This window comes from Micromys minutus (assembly GCF_963924665.1).
Source record: "Micromys minutus genome assembly, chromosome: 11".
Lineage (NCBI taxonomy): Eukaryota > Metazoa > Chordata > Mammalia > Rodentia > Muridae > Micromys > Micromys minutus.
In genome coordinates this window covers 53,571,660-53,595,207 of record NC_137980.1, presented here as the reverse complement: position 1 = coordinate 53,595,207, position 23,548 = coordinate 53,571,660, and the positions used below count along the sequence as shown (strand labels likewise).

At 55.5% G+C, this 23,548-nt stretch overlaps 1 protein-coding gene across 2 annotated transcripts in view; it reads right to left on the bottom strand.

The window, feature by feature from the left end:
• NOL4L (nucleolar protein 4 like) overlaps nucleotides 1-23,122 on the bottom strand; it is a gene marked incomplete at its 5' end in the record, with an annotated part of 112,360 nt that extends 89,238 nt beyond the window's left edge. For both annotated transcript variants that reach the window (XM_080925743.1, XM_080925744.1), the window contains one exon: nucleotides 22,802-23,122. In XM_080925743.1, coding sequence (XP_080781869.1) covers nucleotides 22,802-23,122 — 321 coding nt within the window. The remainder of the gene's footprint in view (nucleotides 1-22,801) is intronic.
• Nucleotides 23,123-23,548: the final 426 nt, after the last annotated feature.

Genomic DNA, 23,548 nt, shown 5'->3' with positions numbered 1-23,548 from the left:
CAAGAGACAAGGTTACACAGAGCCAGCTCCATCATTCTGCACTGCCCATCCCCCACAGCATTCATCTGCACTGGAGCCCTTCCTGAACCCTAAAGCCACATAGGCAGGTGGAGGCTCCAATGGGTCATGACCCCTTCTTTAGCCGATGCGGCTGGAGGGTCAGTGATTCCAGCCCTGGCCAGGCCTGCAAGACTGCAGTATGAAGTCTGGGCTTTGTCCTAAGAGCCCCAGGAGAACCACAGAAGGGTTTTCAGCCAGGCACTGCTGTGGTCTGATTTATGTTTCAGAAGATTGCTCGGGCTGCTGGTGGAGTGGGGTTGGGAAGTCGAAAGTGAGCCTGCTGGCTGTAGAAGACTCTACTGCTGGGACTCAAGGCTGGGACCCAGGTTAGAACCAATGTACCAAGAACTGGTCGGAGAGCAAGTCAGCTGACGCAAAGAGAAACTCTGTTCCTCCTTGGGCAGCGAGTCCCCCATCTCCAAATGTGTGGAAAGCAAGGCCAATAATATCTCAGAGCCATTTCAGGGTTTTTAGTGGGTAGGACTACACTGTCAAACTGAAGTTTGCCTCCTCCAAGAAGTCTTCCTGGGACTTCAAGGTCAAGCCTGCAACCCTTCTGCCTCCCTATCAGGTTATCCGGGTCATAATTAGATCCCAGATTTCCTCATCTACATGATGTGTTAAGGCCCATTTGGCCCCCAATTCCAGTGTTCAGTAAAGAACCTGGTACATAGTAGGACTTCAGTAGGTATTTCTTGAGTTGAAATCTCAGGGCAAAGCTCTGCTGCATAGTAGGAACTCAGCCTCACATCAAGGGCAGAACACAGGACAGAAACAGCAATAGTGACACAAGTGGCTTGCCCTTCCTCCGCATGCCTTAACAACTGACTAGATCTGAGCTTGAGCTTACTCTGTAGACAGACAGACAGACAGACAGACAGACACACATACACACACACACACACACACAGAGCATCTAAAAAGGCAGCAGTACCAGCCCCACAGCTGTCAAATAAAGCACCAAGCCAGGCACGCTAGCACCAGCCTGTAATCTTATGAGGCTGAGACAGACTGGGAGTTCAAGACCAGCCTGGGCTACATAGCAATACCCTGTCACAAAACAAATAAAAAGAAAAAATGGGAGTGGGGAATGGAAGAGATAGAAAGAGTAGGAGGGAGAGAGGAAGGTAGGGAAGGAGGGAGGGAGGGAGGGAGAAACAGAGACAGAGAGATAGACAGTGACACAGACAGAGACAGAGAAAGAAGGAAGGAAAGAGAGGGAAATAGAAAGGGAGGGAGGGGTAGGGAGGGAGAGAGGGGGAAGAGTGAGAACGGGAACCTGTGAGCATGCAGCTAGGTTTTCAGACCTTGGCCTGTATATGGCCCAGTTCAGGGGCCTGCCCTCACTCTTGACACATACTAGGTACTAACATCGGCCTGTATTTGGTCCCAGAAGAACAAGGTTATCTTAGCCTTCTTTTCACCAGAGTGGGCCAGGCTGTCCCAGGGTGCCACTGCCAGCCCAGGCCTGCCCAGGCCTTGCCGCCCACATGGCCTCCCTGAGCAGCCAGGAGACAGGCAGCCTGCCCTTGCCTTAGGGGACCCAGCCTCTCTTGACTGCAGGGCCCAGACAAAAGCCAGTGGCATGCCAGGCCCCCTGGCCCCTGGGCTGCCTCCTTCCTCTCCTCTCTTCTCTCAGGGCACCACAGAGGTCATTTCCACAAAGGATGTGAAGGGAGGGGGAAGAGCTGAGGCTGGAGCAGGAAGAATGACTGGGCAGGCTGATGGGATGGGGGCTAGGGAGCAGTGTAATCCTGCGGAGTGGGGTGGCTCAGGCACAGGGTGGGTGGCAGGACCGGCAATCACAGCCTGGCAGGTCCCAGGCGGGCACCCGATGTGCAGCAACTGAGGTCTGCTTATTCAGGACCATTTTGGATCCCAGGTGCTGCCAGGGTGGGGCCCAGCTGTGCAGTCTCTAATCTTGCCAGCCCTACATGGGTTTCAAATCCACACTGAGAGGACAGGGCACCCACAGATCAGCTCCCCAGCTGAGTCAGGAGAAATCCCAGGCTCACAGTGACTTGCCTAAGGCCCTCCATTTAAAAGCGGGGCACACACTGCCTCTGAATGCAATGGATGCTTCGATTGTCCATCCACTTCCATTCCTGTCTTTCTTCCCATCCCGAGACAGGGTCTCACTGTATAACTCAGACTGATCCCAAACTCAACCTCACCATTCTCCTGCCTCATTCTCCCAACCACTGGGATGCCAGATGTGTGCCACCATCATCTCTTTATAAGCAATTATTAACAAAGAAGAAACACTCAACATTTATAGGACCCTCACTCCACCTTGGGCACTGAGCCTAGGATATTGCCTACAACAACCTTACAAGGTAAGAACTATCACATCCCCTTTACAGATGAAGAAACCAAGGCGGCTCTGCAAGATTGCAAGACACATCGAAGAACAAACAGCCAAAGCAAGGGTCTGAAGCCAGCCTGTGAGCAACTGCCCTATCCCATGGGCTGTGGGACTGAGTGGAAACTTTGCCCTGTGTGCCCCAGGCTAGATACTTGATAGTGCTTAGCCAGCAATGGCTAACACAACCCCTGACAGAGGACCTCGCATGCACAGCAGAGCTGAGCGTGGGGCCATGTGTGTGCCTGGGCTGAGGGGTCGGAAGCCCCAGCTCCCTCGCCAGCAGAGCTCCAGCATGACGGATGTGCCCGCTGCTGCTGCCGCCGCCGCTGCCACCACCGCCGCCGATGCCGCTGCCGCTGCTGCCGCCGCTGCGGGGAGCCCAGGGTAGAGCAGTTGCCTGGAAACAGACTGCTCTCTCGGCCCACACTCAGACCTTTGTCACCATCTCAAGGACCTTTTTTTCCCCTCCTCCTCCTTTCTCACTGGAGCCAGACCCTGCAGTGCAGGTGAGAAACTACAGCCAGGCCACCGCCCCCCCCCAGCCCCCATTACTGGGGATCTTGGGAACCCATGGACACAGGAGGGAAAGAGAAAGAAGGTTCTGGGAGGAGAGTGGGAGGCCCAGCCTGGCTGTGAGAAATTCTGCTGGGACACTTCTCTCCCTGGCTTTATCACCCGCTCATCACTACACACTCCCAAACCCCACCGGCTGCCCTGAAGAAGAAGCCTGAGGCCATTCCTTTCTCCTACTGGAATCAAGTGCCTAGAGGGTGGGGCCCAAGGATCTACCCAAGGCCTGGCCTCCCAGAGCTGAGGACAGGTGCATCGCCCTAGTCTGAAGACACTAATTGGCTCTTGGGCAGGTGGGCCTAGAGAGGGGATTAACTGGGCCCTAGGGAACAGCCTGAGGGCGGGCCACACCCCAGCCAAGCTTGAGGACCAGACTACCCAAAGGTGAGTAGCAAGAATCTTGGGGTCAGAATAGCCTAGGTACAAATTGCAGGTATCTCTTCTGAGCAAGTCTATTTCTTTGTGCCTCAATTTCCTCCTCAGTGAGTGCCACGGGGTTACTGCCACAGGCATGTCACAAAGATGGCATTTAGCCCACAAATACTCAGGGAGATAGGAGACCCATGATGCCCACTCACTGGATCAAAACAGAAACTGAGGCAACCTCAGGCTCACTTTGCCCAAGTCATATACCAGAGGAGAGAATGGTGCGCATGCCTCTCTGCGTGTGCCCACTCTAACAACCAAATGCCAAGCCATGTGCCTTGAGCCTTCTGTGCCTCCCCAATGCCAAAACAGAACAGACTAATGGCCAGAGAGCCAGCTCACAGGCTGGATGTTTGTCTCGGATGCAGAAGGTCCTGGGTTCCAACCCTAGCAACAGAGCCCTGGTTTGTGGGTACTTCAAGGTCTCCACACTGTCTGCCACCCCTGCTGGGAACAGCCACCCTCTGCTTAGCTTCTTCTGAGGTTCACCCTTCCAGAAAGTCTTTCCCACCCAGTTCAAACTGGGGACTCCTTCATCTATGCCTAAGACAGCTTCCTAAAGCTTCTAGGCAAGGCACTGGGAAGAGCCAGTCTGGCCTAGCCTCAGGGGTGACAGGGGGGCCCCCATCCCCTGGTTTTGACCCTCATTCATCATCCACAATGTTCAGGCAGGTACACTCTGTTCTGTGTACCCAACACCACTCAGCCCTGGGCCCTGCAAACAGCCCTCACCTGCACCTCTACTCCTTTGCTCTCGAGGTGCCCTCACCTTCCCCCAACAAGGCTGAGGGTCTCCCACTAGGTACAGGTCAGACCCCTCCTAGACCTTTCCATGAATCCTCAATGCCACAGAGGAGTGGCCTCGCCATCAACTCTTCCTGAAAGAATTCTGGCCCATCCTCACTCAGCAACAGTCAGCCCACATTCCTGGCACAGGGCTACGCACATCTCTAGAGGGGTAAAGAAGCCTGGTCTTGCAGAAACCAAGTCCTTCTTTTGCCCCAGACACTGAGGCCTAGCTAGGCTTCTTTCTCTGCCCGTGCCACCGACATGACATGGCAGGGGCTGAGGGCTGTCACTGGGCTGGCACTCGTGTTCCCACACCTGAGTGAAATGAAGCCCAAGGCAATGGCAGTGCTGACAGCAGAGCAATAGTAAAGCCATCAGGCCTTTAATCCCAGCACTTGGGAGGCAGAGGCAGGTGACCAGGTGAGCCTGGTCTACAAAGCAAGTTCCAGGACAGCCAGAACTACACAGAGAAACCTGTGTAGTTTTAGAAAACACAGAAACAAACAAATAAAACAAAAATAATAATCCACCATTATTTAGGTACCAGCCTCCCAACTTCACATAATCCCAACATTAAGAATAGGGAAACTTGGGCTGGAGAGATGGCTCAGCGGTTAAGAGCACCGGCTGCTCTTCCAGAGGTCTCGAGTTCAATTCCCACCAACCACATGGTGGCTCACAGCCATCTGTAATGAGATCTGATGCCTTCTTCTGGTGTGTCTGAAGACAGCTACAGTGTGCTCACATACATTGAATGAATGAATGAATGAATGAATGAATGAATAAATCTTGAAAGAAAAAAAAAAAAGACTAGGGAAACTTGCCAGAGAGGCAAAGTGACTTTTCTAAGATCACACAACCTAAAAGTCAGAGCAACAGGATTCAAGTTCCAGGATAGGAAAGCTGTGCTCCCCTGGGGCCCAGAGTCACCTGGTCTCTGCAAGCTAAAGCCAGCTCCCATAGTTTGGTAGCCCCATTTCTGACCGCCAGGCCCCAAGCTTGTCTCGGGTGGCCACCCACTAATTAGCCAGGTGGCTTCAGCAGAGCTGTTCCCCCAGGAAAGGCAGGGCTGGGAGCAAGAAAGGTAATTGCTAATTTGCAGGAGAGGAGACAAAGGGGACAAAGGTGCCCTTGGTGCTGCTAGTTTCTCATCCACAAGGACCGTCACCAGCCAGGCCCAGCAGCATCTGTACACAGCTCCAGTTAGGGCTGGGTCACCTGACCACACCTCAGGAAGAAAACCCTCCCAGGGAGAAACCCAGTGTGTGTGTGTGTGTGTGTGTGTGTGTGTGTGTGTGTGTGTGTGTGTGTGTGTGTTGGGGGGGTTGAACACTGGAGACTGGCGCTTCCCACTGTGTCCTTCAGTTCTCTCTTGATGCCTTGCTCTCTGGACCTGCAGCTCACTGAGTAGCTGTTGCCCTCAACCCATGACAGGTGAGACACTGAGGAAGGGGTGACAGTGGGGTGGACCAAAGCCCCAGCTAGGAAACCAAGAAACAAGATTAGAATTCGGCCAGCTCACTCCCACCCTGCAGCCGCCCACATGAGGGCAGAAGCTACAGAATACAAAAAAGTGGGGGTGGGGTGGCTCACACCAGTAACCTCAAACCTCAAGGGTCTGAGGAGGATACAAGTTAGACAGCGGCACCCGGCACCGGGCACCGGGCACCCGGCACCCAGGGCTCCCAGGGTTCCTGGCTCTGCATCTTGTTTAAGATAAACTCCTCACCTGTGTGCCTCCGTTTCTTCATCTATTAACATGGATCCAGAAAAATGGAGTTACTGTTGTGCCAGGGAAAGGTCATCTGGGTCCTCCAAGGTGTAAACCTAAGTGGGCTCCCTGGCCTCTCCTTCTGGGAGCCAGGCAGTCTGGTATCCTCTACAAGGCTAGTGCACAGCCGGGATAAATCCAGTTCCCAGAAGCCAAATAATTTGAGGACTGAGCTACAGTAACCCAGGAGTTGGGACTTCTGGGCTTGTTTTGAATGGGGGGGGGGGAGATGGCTGAAAAGCCAGGTAGGTGGGCCAAGGACGGAAAAAGGTTCTCCTATACACGCCCGCCTGCCAGCACGGTCGAGGCTTGGGGCTTGGGGTCAGGCAGGCCTGCTCCGGGTCCTGACTTCTCTGCCCCAGACAGGCGTGTCCCTCTGGAATTTCAGCTGTCTTGGCTGTGATGTCCCCTAGTGTTGCTGCCCTGAGATTCGGACACATTGATGTGGGGCACTATGGCAGAACAGTCTGGAGGCCTGCTCTCCTTTCCCTGGTTGGACACACAGTCCGAGCAGATAGTCACATGAAGCACTCCTTCCTCTTGTCCCAGACCTGCCCCACCCCCACTGCCCTGTGGCCTGCCTTTCTCCCGGCTCTGGCCTTTCACCAGCATCTCCACAGCCCTCCTGACCATGCCTTGCAAAACCTGCTCTGGACCACAAATCTGAGTGGCTGTTACTGTAGGGGGTGGGGGAGATGTCATATGCTGCTGGCTTATATGTGCCAAGTAGACCTGCACACTCTTGGCCGCAGACGAGCATCCAAACACCATGAAGCTCCTGGAGCCAGGAGACCTTGGTGTATGTATCCATCTGTCCTTCTGCTCACTATAAACACAGGTAACTCCGGCATGTAGCCCAGGCCTCAGGTGCAGCTATTATTTCTTGCCCCCTCTTCTCCATGGGACTCTTAGAGACCCACATAAATTGACAAGCTTGCAAAACAGGAGAACAATTCAAATCCTGCAGAAGATCGGCCTCTAGCTTTAAACACCGAGCACACCCTGCCGCTAAGGTGGAGGCTGGACTCTTGCATGCTTTCTGGAGGATTCTCTGCAATCTCATTGCCACCCTCAGCTAAAGCATCCTGTCCCCATTAAGGACACACTGAAAAGTGGGAGACCCATTATAATTCAGATCCAGGGCCAGGTAGGCAAGAGCCACTCCAGTGAGAAGTCAAGATGGCAGCCTTCTGCCTCCAGATCACCACAGATCATAAAGCCCACTCAGAGTTGAAGAGGGGATGGAGAGATGGCTCAGCGGTTGAGAGCACTGGCTGCTCTTCCAGAGGTCCTGAGTTTAATTCCCAGCAATCACATGGTGGCTCACAACCATCCGTAATGAAATCCTAAGCCCTCTTCTGGTGTGTCTGAAGACAGCTACAGTGTACTCATATATATATAATACATAAATATTTTTTTAAAAAGTTGAAGAAACAGCCAGCAAGGACCCTGTCCGGCTCCATCAGGAATGTGGTGCAAAGTCTCATAAATCATTTTGGCTGGGCATAGTGGCACACATTTAATCCTAGCACTTGAGAAGCAGAGAAAGGTAGGCAGACCTCTGTGAGTTCAAGACCAGCCTTAGTCTACATAGTGAGATCCAGGACAGCCAGGGCTACATGGTGAGACATTGTCTCAAAAAAACCTAAACAAACAAACAAACACTGTTCTTTTGATTTCCAAATACAAAGGCAGCCTGAGTTAGGCTTCCTCACTGTGCCTCAAACTCATGGACACACCCCTGCCTCAGAGCCCTGTGCTCACTCTTCCTTCTCTCTGGAATGCTTTTCCACCAAACAGCTTACTTTCTTTTGGCATCCTTGTTTAACCACCATTGTGGGACACTTTCCCCAACACTCTTTAAAACTTCCTCTGCTCCATACTCTCTGACATTTGCCAGCCCCTGACAAACCAGGGACCCTCCTTGTTTACTGTGCAGTCAGCCCCCCTGAGTGATGGTTCTCTGGTGGCAAGAATTTCCTTTTTCTTTTCATTTTTATTACATTTGTTCACTTACTGGAGACACACACACCATGGTGCACATGTAGAGGTTACAGAACAACTTCCAGAAGTCAGTCCTCTCCCTAAGCCATGGGAGTCCCAGAGATCAGACCCAGGTTGTTGGGCTTGGCAGCAAGCATCCTTACCTGTGGCGCCATCTTGTCAACCCCTAAGGATTGTTCTTGGCATTTCCACTGCATAGTGCCTGGGACAGAGCAGGCACACTGCAAAGGCTTTGACAAGTGAGTGAGTATAACCAGGCTTGGAATGGAAATGGGGGTGACCTAGAACACCCAGGAAGCAGCAAAGCCACCTTTGTATCCTGGCCTCCTGCCTCTAGACCTATCCCTTTCCTTTCACCAACATAGGATCAGATTGGATTTGCAATCACAGAGAGCGCAGGGCCTGGGTCCTTTGCTCCCTCCCTCCCTTCCTAAAGACCGTATCCCCTGCAGAGGACCTGTGTAAAGTAGGAAGGACATGTCCTGTCAGTCACAGCCTCTGCCAGTTGCAAGGTGAGACCCTGTCATAAGAAGACATCAACTACAGAAAAGGACTTTCTCAGGTGGCCCCACAGAGGGTGGCCCTACACTCTCAGACAAGATGCTGCGGGGCAGAAAGGCAGCACAAACCCTGATTGGACAAGTCAGTCTCAGGCCCCTTCCCCTCTGTGCTGGTCCCAGGAAACAAGAAAGGGATCTGAGGAGACTGAGGAGGTGGCCGTGAGCTACAACTGGCAAACAGCCACAGCTGAAGTGGCTGCTGGTCAAGTAGCCTGCTTGAGCTCACTTCCGGCTCATGGGGGCCTTGGCAAGTTGTGTAAGGTCTCCATGCCATGCAGAATTAGTGCAGAAGCCAATGTACAAATACATAGGAAGCGCTTAGGACAGAACGGCCCCCGAGAGCGCTCACTGAACTGTGAGCTGACACATTCCCATCATTCTGTCATCGCCACCAATGCAGCAGTTAGAGGCCACCAACCCATTATCACCACCACCACGACTGTCACATCATCACCAGCGCCTTCATCCCAACCACCATCACTACCATTATAACTACCACCTTATCACCTCCAGCATCATCACCATCACCAATATCGTCACCAGCAGATTCACTGCCGCCGCCACCATCACCATCACGATCCCCATCATGATTATCACCACCGCCAGCACCCCACCATCACCAGTGTATTGCAACCACTGTCGTCACCATCATCATAGTCATCAGCATCCCCACCACACACCATCGTCAACATGACCACCGCCATGCTAACTAGCACCTCACCACTGCAACCATTGCCACCATCACCATCACCAACAGTGTTCCGTGACCATCAATGCCGACTGCCACCCCACTGACACCATCTAGGCAGCACCTAGTTACCACAGTGTCTCCTCAACTCTGCCAGGGCAGAAGCCATACCTGTGGGGCTCCATACCACATCCCCGGAGGCCCCTCCAAGTAGCTAAATGAAGACACGGTGGGTGATGATGATGAGAAAGATGGAGGAAGGACCGTGAGTCCTCCTGTGGGAAGGGACAAGAATCAGGGTGAGTTGCCAGCAAATGTCCTTCACTCCTCACCCCTCAGAGCTCTACTTCCCAGAGAAGCCAGATAGGGGGCAGCCGGTTGGCACTGAAGCTGGTTGGCAGAAGTGGCCACGGAGTTGGCACCATCAGGACAAGGCTGGCTGCCAATTCCCCAGCCTTAGCCTCCATATTCTTGGAGGTAGGAGGTCATGTATGTGCTGTGCCCACCCCTTACTCCCATGGCCTGGTGGAATAATAGGACAGGTCTGGCTGTCTGGCGGGGAATGGGTGACCCAGCCCTCCTCAGGTATGGATTGGATGCTTTGAGGGTGTGTTTTGAGACAGTGCTATATGGAACTCACTCAGACTGCCTCACACTCATTTCTGGTGTACTGGAATTGGGTGTAAGAACCACCATACCCAGCAGCCCCGTGCTTCCTGCTGGTGGCTTCCATGTTAGCCTTTGGGTTTTTTTTTTTTTTTTTTTTTTTTTAAATAACTGCAGAACTGTGAGCTGGGTCCTAGGCCAGCTTGCCTAGGACCACTTGCCTGCACCCCACAAAAACTTCTGCCACCAGGCTGTGGTAGACAGGGGAGGAAACAGAGGACCAGAGTGGGTCCTTCATTTCCCACCGTTGCCCACCACTCAACAGCACTGCGACAGAGTTCTCCGCTGGGCTGGTTCTTATAGGGCTGCAGAGTTCCAAGCTCAGCTGCAAATCCTCCTGAGGGCAGGGGCCTGCCTGCTAGGTCCTCAGTGAGCAACCCAGCTCCGTCACTGTCTCTGTTCCTCACAGCAACCTGCTGCCACCTCCCCTCAGCAGCCAGGGCAGGAGCTGCACCGGTTTTCCAAAAGTCGCACGGTTGAGTTGGTGCAGGGAGGGCCATGCATCATGGGGGCCTGGCCGTAGGTCTTTCTTTGGTTTCCCCCCTCCTGTTCCCATCATCACCTAAAGCCCTCTGTCTAGAGGCAGGGGATCTGTCCGCAAGCTGTGGATGAAGCAGTCTGGTCCTGGGCCCCACAGCACCCAGGAAATCCCTCTACATAGCGGCCTGCCACAAGATCTGGAGCTATGGGGCTGACCTCAAACTGACCTCTTTCAGTAGGTGGAGGGAGTGGGGCATAAAAACTGAGCTTGGGGACCTGAGTGGGGAATCTCAGCAAACATTTAAATTTACATGTGAGGTGTTAGCAGCTATGCACACACCACAATAAAGATCAGCAGAAGGGAAGTTCACACCCAGACCCCAATCACACACCCAGTGTGAAGCCCTCTACTCACACTGAAACAAGCCCTGTTATTACCCCACACGGTCCAGATGTAGAAACTGAAACAGAGAAGTTAAGCAAGCTGCCCACGTCACACAGCAAGTAGTTGGTGGACTCAGGATCCAAACTTGGCAGCCTGGCTCCAGAGTCCAAGGGATAAAGCTGTTCACTGAAGGACTGGAGAGCTTGGGGCAGGGGCAGGAGCTGGCCATTGGGGGTTGCTGCTGAGTTACTGCTGCCTTAAACCATGCACAAACACAATCTCCCCCTCCCCATAAGCATCTCACAAGCACCTGTGTGCACAGGGTCTGCGTTCTCCTGGGAAGCCTCGCCCCTCCTTCCCCAGTTCCAGAACCTCACAGCAGCTCCCCCAGGTCCCTCCCTGACTCCATGGCACCCTCTCCCCACTCTGAGCTCCTGTACCTTCCAGACCATACTGGTCTCTTGGAGCTGCAGGCAGGAGAGTGGCTGAACTGAATGTGCATCTTCTTCCTCCATCGTAAAGGACAGGCCTCCTCCCCTTAGAGCTGGTACCAGTTTCCTGTACTGGGCTGATGTGGAGTAACAAGGCGGCCCAGAGTTAGCAATCTGCCCTCTGGACTTGCAGGAGCCGCTATCCACGCCTACCTAACAATCTAGGGTTCCTTGGGTTTCAGCCCAGCTGTCTATCAAAGGATGGGTACATGGCGAGCCAAAGCCAGACTGTATCATATGATTCCCAGTCCCTGCTCTGTCTCTTACAGCTGTGCAGCCTTGGCACATGGACTTAACCTCTCTGTGCCTGACTCTTTATCCGAAGTGTGAGGAAGGAAAGACAGATGGACAGTTACATGAGGCTGAGCATACCTAAAGTCTCTGGCACAAACCTTGGCACTTCCCAGGTACTCAGCAAACACAAACTGTGTCAACGCTGCCGGTGTTCTTACTTGGCGAATATACAAGGGGCACTAATTCAGTGTAACCCTAACCATCCCTATGATCCCTGGAAGCCTTTAGCATCACTCTTCCATTCTGCAGATGTGGAAACAGAGACCTGAAGAAATTGTTTCTGAGGTTTCATAGCCAGTAAGGGAACAAGGATTTGAAGACCCCAGACCTCCACACAGTTCTTTGTTTGAGACACAGTTTCTCTGTGGAGCCCTAGCTGTCCTGAAACTAAGAGATCTGCCTACCTCTGCTTCCCAAGTGCTGAGATTAAATGTGTGTGCCACCACGTTTGGGATACACACAGGTCTTAATGGGCAGCCTGTGTTTAGGGAAGCTGGCTGGGTTCTTCCACCTCCTCACAGCCTCCTTTCAACCTGCTCACCCTCTATAACTCAGTACCTGGGGACCAGCTCCCAATCTACCCTGGAGGCCGATGTCTTCTTCCTAGTAGCCCCTCCCTGCCATACCCAAGTCCTAGTACCCCCCTCCACCCCTCACTCTCTCCCACCTTGGCCCACGGCTTTATCTTTGACCTTCAACCCCGGAGTCCCCTGAAGCTACTGCTTACCACAGGACAAACACAGAAGCAAAAGGTCCTTAATTCCAGGGCTGAGAACTTTGTTTGGAGTCCCCCTGCTTCCCACAGCTTCAACACAGGCAAGACCACTTGACTCACAGAACAGAAAAGCCGGCTTGAAGGGAGGCAGGGACTTTCTCAAGGTCACTGAATGAGTATCAGTTAAGAACTTAGCCAGGAAGCCAGGCCTCTGAGCTCAGAGGTCTGTAGGCAGGACTTCTGCTCCGGCAGCTCCTGGTCACTCCATCAGCGCCCTGACAGCAGGTCCCTGTTACTGAACCTACTTCGCATGGGGGTGGAAGAGACATCTCAGTCTTTCAGAGTACTTTCTGGCTTTGCAGAGTGCCTGGGTTGTGTTCTCAGTACCCACATAACTCAGCTCACAAATACCTGCAACTCCAACTTGAGAGGATTTGACACTGTGGTCTCCATGGGCATCTGCACACATATGGTGCATAGAAACTCACACAGGCACACAGACATACAAGTACGTAAATATTTTGTGGTGCTGGGAAAGGAACACGCTAAGATCAGAACCACTGAGCTACTCCTCCAGTCCCATCATTCCATGTGACAAATGAGGGGACTAGAGGTGGGAAGAGGGAATGCCCTCAAGACTGCCAGGTAGCAAATGGCAGACCTCCTTGTCTCAGATCAGCTCCTGCCTCCAGCTGCCCGCTGCTGCACATATATGCAGAAAGTATGAGCGTCAACTTCAAGGCTCAAGAGTGCACGCACAGGTCTTGGGTTCTAACGTCAGCAAAACAAAACCACCCATAACCCCCTATCCCTCAACCCAGAGCTGCAGAGGAACGCAGGTCCCTCGAGCTCCTTCCTGCCTGAGCTCCAGGAGCTCCTTTCCCCAACCAGCCTCCCCTGCTACCTCAAAGAGGATCTCACTGGAGGTGGACAGTTACCTGACTTCAGGATCTTTGCAGGAACCCCTTCCAACCCACACCCAGTGCCTGAGATGGGACAACAGCTCCTACTTTACAATAGCAACTTTCCCACCTACCCACGGGATACAGACTTTATCAGCACAAAAGGATCAGAGCAGGCACTGTGACATGGACAAGTCACAGTGTCACTTAGTGGGGTTGAAAGACAGGTCTTCCCTATAACGTCTCTGGCCTAATCCTGAGTACCATTAGCCTGTGCAGATCCCTTCACACCCCCATGAGAATGTCAACCCGATACTTAACACATTTAGCTCAATTCCTTCCTAATTTTTCCCATCAACCCTAAAGAACCGCCATTAGAAGGCATTTTTCTGATGAAGAACAGAAGTTGTCAGTGGCTACCCAGCTGGGTGCTCAGCACAGGCTGCGCCTTAGTTTGCTAACCCGCAGAGTGGGGTCGTGAGAGCCTCTCAAGGTGGCTAACAACTACACGGGACTGGGGAAGCTCAGGCCCGTGGACAGACTGAGATGAGGCCCTGGTCTAGTGTGTTCTTGTCCACCCTTCACATGCTTCAGGCCTGACAAGGAAAGACGCCATGTCTCAGCCCTCAGATGCTGAGGAACACTGAGTCATCCACCCAAGGGGAGGCCTCCCTGGAGCCGAGGATGATGGGTCCCAACTCAGCAGGAAGGTTCCAGGCACCCAGAGTGTGCACACTGCTGGCCCACCAAGGCCTGAGTCACTGGGGCTCCCCATTGGCCTCCCTCAGCTACCCTAGGACTTGGGGACAGTTAGATTCTACTCCTCAGAGTCTGCTCAAGACCTCACTCCCTCCCTCCACTCCCCCCACCCCACCCCCACCACCCACAGCTGCTGCCGGAGCCACCGGTGCCTCCATGGCCTCTTCTTTCCTCATCCCCACATGTTACTATCCCAGCTGCTCTTCTATCTCCCACAAGGTGAGTCCCCAGGCCCACGGCCTCCCATGGCTGCTTCTCTGACCGACCCCTCTCTCTCCTTTTCCAAAGCCCAAGACCCCAGCTTCTAAATCAACCTAACTTCAACTCTTACTCAACTGCCCTGCAAGGCGCCTCCCTCTCCCCAGAGCGTGTTTCCAGGTCCTTCTTCAACTGGCCCCATCCAGGTCGGCCCTCCCCAACTCCCCATACAGTCCTCAGGACCCTAAAGCCATTCTCTTCTCAGCAGACTAAATCAGTCGCCATCCCCAGCCATGGCGAAAGCCAGCCAGATTCCATTCTGCAAAGCCCTCACCAACACCATCTGCCTGGCCTCTGTTCCAACCTCTTCATTTCTTCTCTCACTGAAAGATACTTTGGGCACCTTAAGGCCTGGGTCAAAGGTCAGTTCTCTGAGGACTTTCCGTAGGTTGAAGATTGGGAATGGCTCTGGGGCCCTGGCGTGCAGGACTGGACAAACAGTTCTCAGACTCCTACTCAGAGGGAAGCATAAATAACCCTTCCTTGCAGGGAAACCCCCTCCTCCCAGGGGCAGGGGCTATTCCAGGCCACTGGGATGCAAAGTAAACTAAATGCATAGATCCACACTAAAGCTGTCACCTTGAGGGAGAGCACTGAAGGGACACCATCTACTCCAGCAGATAAGGGTGACAGGAAGATAGAGAGATGGGGACAGCATCCAAGAGACCTCAGGGAGGTCATCTCGGCAAAGTGGTAAGGAGACTGAGCTAGCCAGCCATACAGAATTCTGGGGTGTAGGGAGGTGGTGGGGTGAGCTAGTGCTAGGGCCCTGGGGCCTACTGCACTTGCAAAATATCAGAAGCCGGTAGGGTGTGGCCAGATGGATGAGGAAGAGGAGAAAGCTATAAAGACAGTAGGCTCAAGGGCAGTCGGCCAGATTGCACGGGGCTCTGGGACTTCCACCCTTACTTTGAGTGAGGTGGGATCGTATGTTTTGTGTGTGAGCCGAGTCTCACTATATTGCCCTGGCTGTGTTTAAGCTGTCCTCCTACTGAATGCTGAGGGTCACATTACAGGTGTGTGCCAATGAGTCCAGGGATAAGGTCAAGTCCTGGAGAGCTCTGGGCAGAATGGCAGAACCTGGCTTTGCTTTTTCTCCAAGTCTCCCCTGGCTGTTTAAATAAGGAAGAGAGCGTTTGGCTAGCGTGGAGGTGGGAGTCAGTAGGAAGCAGATGCCCCTCGGGTCGGTCAGGGCTGGGGACAGGGAAGGAGGCACAGCTGTGGTGAGGTTTGAGATGTTGAGGACAGAACCCGGAGTTTTCAAAGGAGTTGGCTGGGTCAGGAGACAAAGATAAGGCAGAAAGAAAAAAAACAAAAAGCAAAATAGCCCTCCTAGATGTGGCCCAGAAAGTCGGGGTACAGGGGCTAGATGGGACGAAGGGGCTGAACAACAGGGGAAGAGAGGAGGGGTTTATGACTTGGCTTTCACAAACAGATTTTTCCTCAGCGCTGGGATTCTGCAGGACCTCTGGTGCTGCCTCACTTTGACTATCTGCCTCAGAGGAGCCCGTGTCCCCGGGGTAACCAAGAGAAATGAAGACTGAGAGGTTGGCGACCTTGTCCTCAAGAGCCAAGTAGCTCCCTCCACCCTCCCAACCCCCTGAGGCTGCCCAGGCCAGGCTTGCAGCTGCAGCTGATCAGGACCAAGAGGAGAGAGGGGAGGAGGGAGGGAGGGTGGCATCTGCCTCCTCGGGCTGGGCCAGCAGGTGGAAGGGCTGATGGGGGTCTGGAAGTCTCAGAATGGGCCCTCAGGCAAGGGCTCTGTAAGCCTGGGGTGGGCGGAGGCTGTGGATACTCTGTTGCTACCCCTCCCACAGCGCAGACAGAGCTCTGGCGCCTGAGCCCTGCTTACTGGAGTCCCAGGTTTCAGGGGGCACACTAATTAATTGGCACATGGTAGAGGCTTGCATAACTGGGAAGCCTGCTCAGACCCTTGGCCTAACAGATTAGCAGGTAGTGGGTGGGGCACCCAACAGGGCCTACCAGGTGGTGGTGAACCTCCCTTGGCCTTCCTACTAAGGTGTACAAAGGAAAGGGTTTCACTCATTTCCTGCCAAGTCTGCCAGACCCCTGATAGCACACAAGCACAGAGGTGCCTGCCGCAAAATCTCCAGGGCCAAATCCTGGCAGCTGGCTCTCCATTCCCACAGTCCTATTCCGAGTCTCCATTTTCCGGATGAGAAGAGTAAGGCTCAGCAAGCTGATACAGCAGCTAACTTTTCCTACTGCCTGCTGCCGTAGGATCCACGTGCCTTGGGATGTGAGCTTCACACTAGTCCCACAAGTGAAGCTGGAAGAAGGATGCAGCCCCAGGGCCCTGTGGCTGGAAAGCCTTTGCCCCAGTCTCACTGTGTGAAGAACTTACTCTAACAAGCCAGTGGCCACAGCAGGCTGCCATCCAGCTTCCTCCCACCCCTCTCCCTGCTTTGGTGCTCAGGGGCCAGGCCTGGTTTCCACACTAGCAGGGTGACCTTGAGCACATTCCTTAACCACCTTCCTCAAGGACAGCAACTCTCCCAGGTTACCCAGGCCCTGCATCCTTTGCCTGTTTTCCAGGCAAGGGAACTGAGGATTGAAGATGCCAGGCAAGATACAAACTGGGATCCCGTAGGGACAGCTGGGACTGTCCAGGGGACCCAAGTTCAGAATCGTGTGTCCCAGAAGGTTCCATCCTGCCCTAGAGATGGTAGGGGGCTGTTAAGACCTCACCTTCCAATCACTGTCTCTTGAGTCATCCGGCCAAGAGGGACACACCAGACTCAGGGTGGCCTCTTGGGCTGGTCTGACTGTAATGAAAAACACCCCATGAGCAGCACACCACCAGCCAGCCAGGGCTTTCCATCAGAACCTTGCACGCAGTCACACCACGGTCTGCCAGCCCAGCACCCCGGGTGCTCCCACAACTGCCGACACAGACCTCACAAGTGTGCTGTCTCCCTCCACCTACACGAGCCCGTAGCTGGGCACACATTCCCACCAGCATTCTCAGCCGACACAGTACCCACGTAGCTAACTCGTGTATGTGCACACAGAGAGGTTCTAGCCCGTGGTCTGACACTAGGGTACAGCGCTGTCTGCAATTATGATCTCTAAGGTCAGCGCTGACTCTGAGAAGCTAAGGCTTGTCTGAAGCCGGCACCTTTTGTTCCTGGAGAGCCCTGGCCACAGGCCTTCCCACCCCAACTGCTTCCAACCCACCCTTTGGTACTCCCGGGAGCATTTACAGGGCCTAGCCTTCTGGACAGAAAGGTAGGGCATCTGGTCACAAAGGAGAGGGCAGACTATGTAGTGGAGGAAGAGTACACATTGTCCCCACAGCAGAGGAGTGACCCAGAGCCAGAGAAGAGGCCTCAGAAAGTCATGGCCTGGGCTGGAGAGATGGCTCAGCAGTTAAAAGTACTGACAGCTGCTCTTCCTGAGGTCCTGAATTCAAATCCCAGCAGCCACATGGTGGCTCACAACCATCAGTAATGAGATCTGATGCCCTCTTCTGGTGTGTCTGAAGACAGCTACAGTATGCTTATATGCAATAAATAAATCTTAAAAAAAAAAAAAAAGAACGTCACGACCTGACCCTCAGCATCCAAATGGCACTTAGCTTTAAAATGCCACCCCAAGGTTCCAGGACCCCATTACCAAATTATGGATGCTTAATTAATGAAAAGGCTTCCTTCTGCCACTCCTGAGAAATCTAAATGTGATCTGTAGACAGACACTATTGTCAACTCTGTGTCCCCAAAGTCCCCCGAGAGAGACCCAGGATAACAGAGACCTTTCTCACCCAAGCTTCTCCATTAAGTTCCAGAAAAGCCCCAGACATCTTGCATGGCACCAATTTTCAGTACCAGACATCCTAACCAGAGGGATTCTTCTAAACAAATTCAGACTAAAATGTAAGGGACGGAAAGCCTATCATGAAAGGCTCAGACATTTAAATTAGATTAGGCTGCAGTATACCTCAGAGTCAGAACAGAAATGTGCATGAAATAACACCCAGCCCCAAGGCCCATCCACTCACTAGTATGACCTAGGGAAATTTCTTAAGTTCCCCAAGCCTCAGTTTACCTATCTTTTGGATGATAATAGCAGTGTTGGCCTCTAAGCTGCTGTGAGATTTCCACAAGCTGAAGTGGCATCTCAACACAGTGACAGGCACACAGTAGGCCTACTGAAAAACAGGTGCCACAAGGGCTCTGGCCTTTAATCCCAGCACTTGAGAGGCATAAATAAGCAGACAGACCTCTGCAAATTTGAAACAAGTCTGGTCTACACAGAGTTCCAGTCTAGCCAAGGGCTACACAGTGAGATCCTGTCTGAAAGAGGGGGGAAAAAAAGAAGGAGAGGAGGGAAAAGAAGGAGCGAGGGAGGGAGGGGAATAGGGAGAAATGCTACTGTGATGGTTTGGAGAAAAGGAAAGAACACTGAGGTAAGGTATCCCACTGAAGGTCAAGCCTGTTGTTCCTCAGTGGAAGCCTGTTACATTGTTACTCTAGAGCATGAAAGGCCCTTTCCCGCCCAGGCCATCGGCCGCAGGTGCCAAAGGTTTACACAAAAGCTCTGGGGAGGAAGACTTCAGACTGTGAAAATGCTTTCCACTAAATGAGCGTCATCTGCAAACTGGGAAAAGACCACCATTAGTCAATTTGGCCAGCGCAACACCTGGGGTCCAGCTCGCAGAAGCCTCGTGTTGACAGTGAAGTTGGGCAATCACAGAGGGGACCCTGGAGGAATAGGACATTCGTGGTGGGATCCAAAGCATGTGATGGGCCCAGGAGAGGCGGTGGTGGAGCTCAGAGACCTGTGCCCCAGTCCTAGGTCTCCACCAATGGAGCTAGCTGCCTCTCCCTGAGGCCTCAGCTTGTGTACTGGAAGTTGGTGCTGCTGGGCTGAGAAAATTTCTCTCCAAAGAGCCTTGGGGTTCTTTTGACCTGGGAATTGGCAGCTGGCTCAGGGTCCTACCCCAGACTAACCTGTGACCCTCTCAGGTCCTAAGGCCAGTCCCACTCAGAGGCCAGGCGGAAAGAAGAGGAGTGGACCATGTGGCTGGAACAGAATTGGAGGGTCTTCCCTCCAGGGGGTTCACTTCCCCTACTTTGCCACCAATGTGGTCAAAGCAGGCCAAACACAAGAAATAGTAAAGCCTAACCAGGCTTTGCCCAGCCAGAGGCCCTGGCTAGCTAGCTCTTATCATAAAGAGATCTTATCCCCATCAGCACCAGTGAGGGACTCCGCCCTCTCTTAGTCTGCCTGCACCTTCCACTTCCTGTGACAACCTGCATAGGAGACCGGCCTGCCTCCCCCAAGCTAGGCTTCCCTCCCGCGCCAAGCCCCACCCCCACATGGGCCCCAGCTGCAGGAGGCCCTGCTGAGTGTAATTCCCTGCGCCCTCCTCTCTGCCCTGGCCCGTCCGGACAGATTAAGCCTTTGTCACACACACCCAGAAAAGCTCAGGGCCAGATGGGACAGGACAAGTGTCAGATCATAGACCTGAAGCCCGAAGCTAGCCTGGAAACTGGGGAAAGGCCCTGACCACAGCTCCTCCTAGAACTGTAGGGAAAGGAACGGGATGTGAGGCTGGTAAGAAGACACACAGGACACTCTTGGACTACTGAAGCTGATGTCTGGCTCCCTGATTCCCTGACATTTCCTACCGGCCCTCTCTCTGTAGTGTCTGCAGACTACACTCTACATCACTTTGTCATCGGTACCTGTCTTCCCTGCTCCTCAGGTGTACCAGGAGAAGTTGCTCACCTATCCCAAATGCCCAGTACTAACCTCAAAGGTCTGGGACCTATGCCCCAAAGCCTGGAGACTCCAAATCAATGTCCCAGACAAAGGTTTATGGCCCAATGACCTTCACAAAAACCCACACAAGACAAAAATACAAAAATATCTCACTGATACCAGAAGCAAAGACAACTTAAATTCCATGTTCACGTCTGCACATGTGTGTATGCGTGTGTGTGGGGGGGGGGGGGTAAAGGCAGAGAGATGACCTTTAGATCTTTCAAAAAAAAAAAAAAAAGTCCCATTCAGTCACTCCTCAGAAGAGGCCATGGCTACCTCAGAATTCCCAGCAGGGTATGCTTCCTAGATCTGCTAAAAGGAAAACGGACATTTAAAAAATTGTAGCTGCACCCCAGCAACACTGGGCATCTCCAGTGGCTAGCTCTGGCTGGGCAGGCAAGCGAAAGATAACAGGTTCTCTGGGGGCAGCAGGCCAGACAGGCAGGCATGGGGAACTGGAGGGACAGGCTGTCACAGGAGGGCATGCCTGTTGTGTTTGTCAACCTCCTAGCAGCCTGGGCAGGGAGGCCTGGGTCCTGTTTCTCTGCCTCCCAGGCAGGTGGTCCCCTGGGGAAGGTTTATTATTGGTCTTGGAGCCAGGGTGGAGGCTTGTCAGGTCCCTGCTGTAAAAGGCAAGCAAGGTAGACTGAGTGGGCTTCAGGAAAGATCTGAAGCAACTAGCTAGCTAGCTCGGGCAGGACATTGAACCCAGGCCTAGCACCAGATTCTGCAAGTGAATGGGAAGGGCATTGGCAGCTGTGTGGAATAAAGGGACAGTCTCATGATTCCCACTCCCTAGAGGAGTGGGTGACCCACTGAGAGACAGTAAGCCAGCCACCAGGTGTGGGACATTTGCCCCGAAACCCAATAGTGCGAAGGAGGAATGGGGATCCTGCCTCAGACTAAAAGGGAGTTGGGGAAAGACTTATCTAAGCTGCTGGGAAAGGTAGCCAGGAGAAAGATGAGGTGGGAACGGACCTGGGAAGCCCTGAAGGCAAGGATCTAGCTAACAGTCTGCTGGGTGGCTGCTCTAGGAAGAACCACCTTGATTGGGGGGGAGGGGGTTCTCCTGACGGGAAGAACCAAGTGGAAGTCCCAAACTGGCAGGGTGGGAAGGGGTGACAGCTCACCTGCCCCATAAGGGCAAACGGACACTGATTTGGATGGGGGAGGATCCTTGATCCATCGGAGCAGGGGACAATGACCCAGACTCCCTGCGTTTGAAGACGAGTGCCCATTTATTTGGGGCTCCGTAACCCACGCCATAGGGACTCGGCCCACCCTCCGGCTCCGGGAAGCCTGCGGGCGCGCCCCTCGGCCCTGCCCCCTGTTCCCCGTCCGGCCGGAGGCGGCAGCGGCGCAGATGGGCTGCTGGCGGCCGCAGCGGCAGCGGCGCGGTTATCAGCGCTCCTCGCAGATGGGTCGCCAGCCCTCTGCGCTCGCGGCTCCCACTCCCCGCGGCCTGCAGCCCCGTCCCCTGGGCGCGGGGAGGGGAGGCGCCTCGGGCTTCACTCTGCCTCCCGCCTCCCTCCCTCGCGGTCCCCCTCACCCCGCGGGCCCGGCCCGGGCGGCCGCCGGAGGGGGAGGGGGAGGGGACAAGTGCACTTTTCGTAACGACCGAATCAATTGTGTGTGAAGAGCCCGCTCCGGCCGGGGACAGGGCTGAGCGCGGGGCGGGCGCGCCGGACGGGGGAGGAGCGCGGAGGGGGGAGCGGGGGAACAGGGAGGAGGGAGGCCGGCGCGGGGCGGCCGGGCTCTAGCGCTCCGGCCGGGCAAAGCTAGGGAGGGGCGGCGGGGAGGAAAGCTAGGCTGGTCCGACCCGGCCGGGGACCGAACACACTACCCGAAGGTCTGGGCAACGGAAAGTTCAAAGCTCAGCAGCGCCCCGAGAGCAGCCGCCCCCCCAGCCCCCACCCTCTGCAGAACAATGAGGTCCCGGCAGGGGGGAGCAGCGGGGCCCCAGCCTCACGCCCTCTTCAGGGCGCCCCGAACCGAAGGGGATGCCCCCGCCCGGCCACTGCCCACCGGCCCCCTCCTTTCCCAGGGCTGCGGTTACCCGCCCCCTCCCCAGAGCCACCCGGACCAGCCTGGGAGACGGGGGAGGGGAGGGGATGAATAGGTCATGCCGCCCCCGTCCCAGGGTGGGGGGAGCACGGGGCCCGGGGGGCGGCGGGGACGCCCCACCCACCCTTGGGAGGCTGCTCCTGCGCCAGGCTGCGGCTCTGGCTGCCCCTCCCCGGGCCAGTGCCGGGTGGGGTCGGGGCGACAGTGCCAGGGCTAGCCCCCTCCCCTGGTGCGGGGAGGCCCAGTGGACTCCCCGTCCCGCCGCTGCCCCTGCCTCCCCACCCCCGCAGCACCACCCTACACACACGTAGACACACACGCGCGCACACACACACACACACACACACACACACACCGCCCAGCCGGCCCGGGGGCGGGAGCGCGAGGCGCCCGGGACAGGCGGCCTCGGGGCGGGAGGGGGGAGGCTGGAGCTCCGTAGCAGCCGCCTGCTGGCGGGGGGAAAAGGGGGAGGGGAGGGGATGAGAGGACAGAACAGGCTGGGGTGAACAGCCCGGGACAGCCCGTCCGTCATGGCCATGGCCCGAGCAGCGGCGTGGGGGGGGGCAGGGACGCCCCATACCCGGAGCACTACCCAGAAGGGCCAGGGAGGGCTAGTGAGCAGGGACGCGCGCGCCCCAGGTGGGCTAGACACACGGACAACCCCAAAAACACACCATTCGGACACCACACATCCACACCCCCACCCCGCCCCGCCCGCCCCGATCCCGGCCACGGGACTAGCCCGCGGCCGCCGCGCGCGCACTCACCGAGCCCGTCTTGACCGGCACATACACCACTTGGCCCATCTTGGGTTCCCGGCCGCTGCCCAGGCGGAAGCCCTTGGAGCGCACCCAGAACTGGAACTTGCCTTTCTCGCCAGCCGCCGGGCCACTGCCCGCGCCGGTCCCGCCGCCGCCCTGCAGGACCTCGGCGATCCGCTGGTATTTGCTGCGTGTCACTGTCTTGGTTTTGGCCGAGTCGCCGTAGGTGCGCAGGCACCAGTCCCGGAACTGGCGGCCCAGCTCCGAGTCCCCGGGGCTGCGCTCGCGCTCCCAGCCCCCGCGTAGCAGCAGCGTCGGCTTCGGCATCCTCCCGCCGCGCCCGGCGCCCTCGGGGGCGGGCCGGCCACCGGGCCGCCCGGTGCTGAAACTGGGCTGGGCTGGGCCGGGCTGGGCAGGGGCGCGCCGCGGCCCGGGCTGTCCCGCGGTGTGGCTCCGGCGCGGCTGCTGGATGGGCGCGGGCGGCGGCCGGACGCGCGGGGCTGCGGCGCGCTCTGTCCTGCTCGGGCGGCGGCGGCGGCGTTGGCGGCGGCGGCTCCGGCTCGCCTCCTGCTCCGCCTCCTCCTCCCCCCGGCCGGGATGCAGGAGCGATGGAGGCAGCTCCGGGCCCGGAGGTGCAGAGGGGGCGGGCCGCCCCGCGGGCGGCCAGGGGAGGCGGGAGGCGGGGAGCGGCCCCGGGCGCGGGGAGCGAGACCGAGCTTGGGCGCGGGCGGCAGCGGTGGCTGTCAGCTTGCG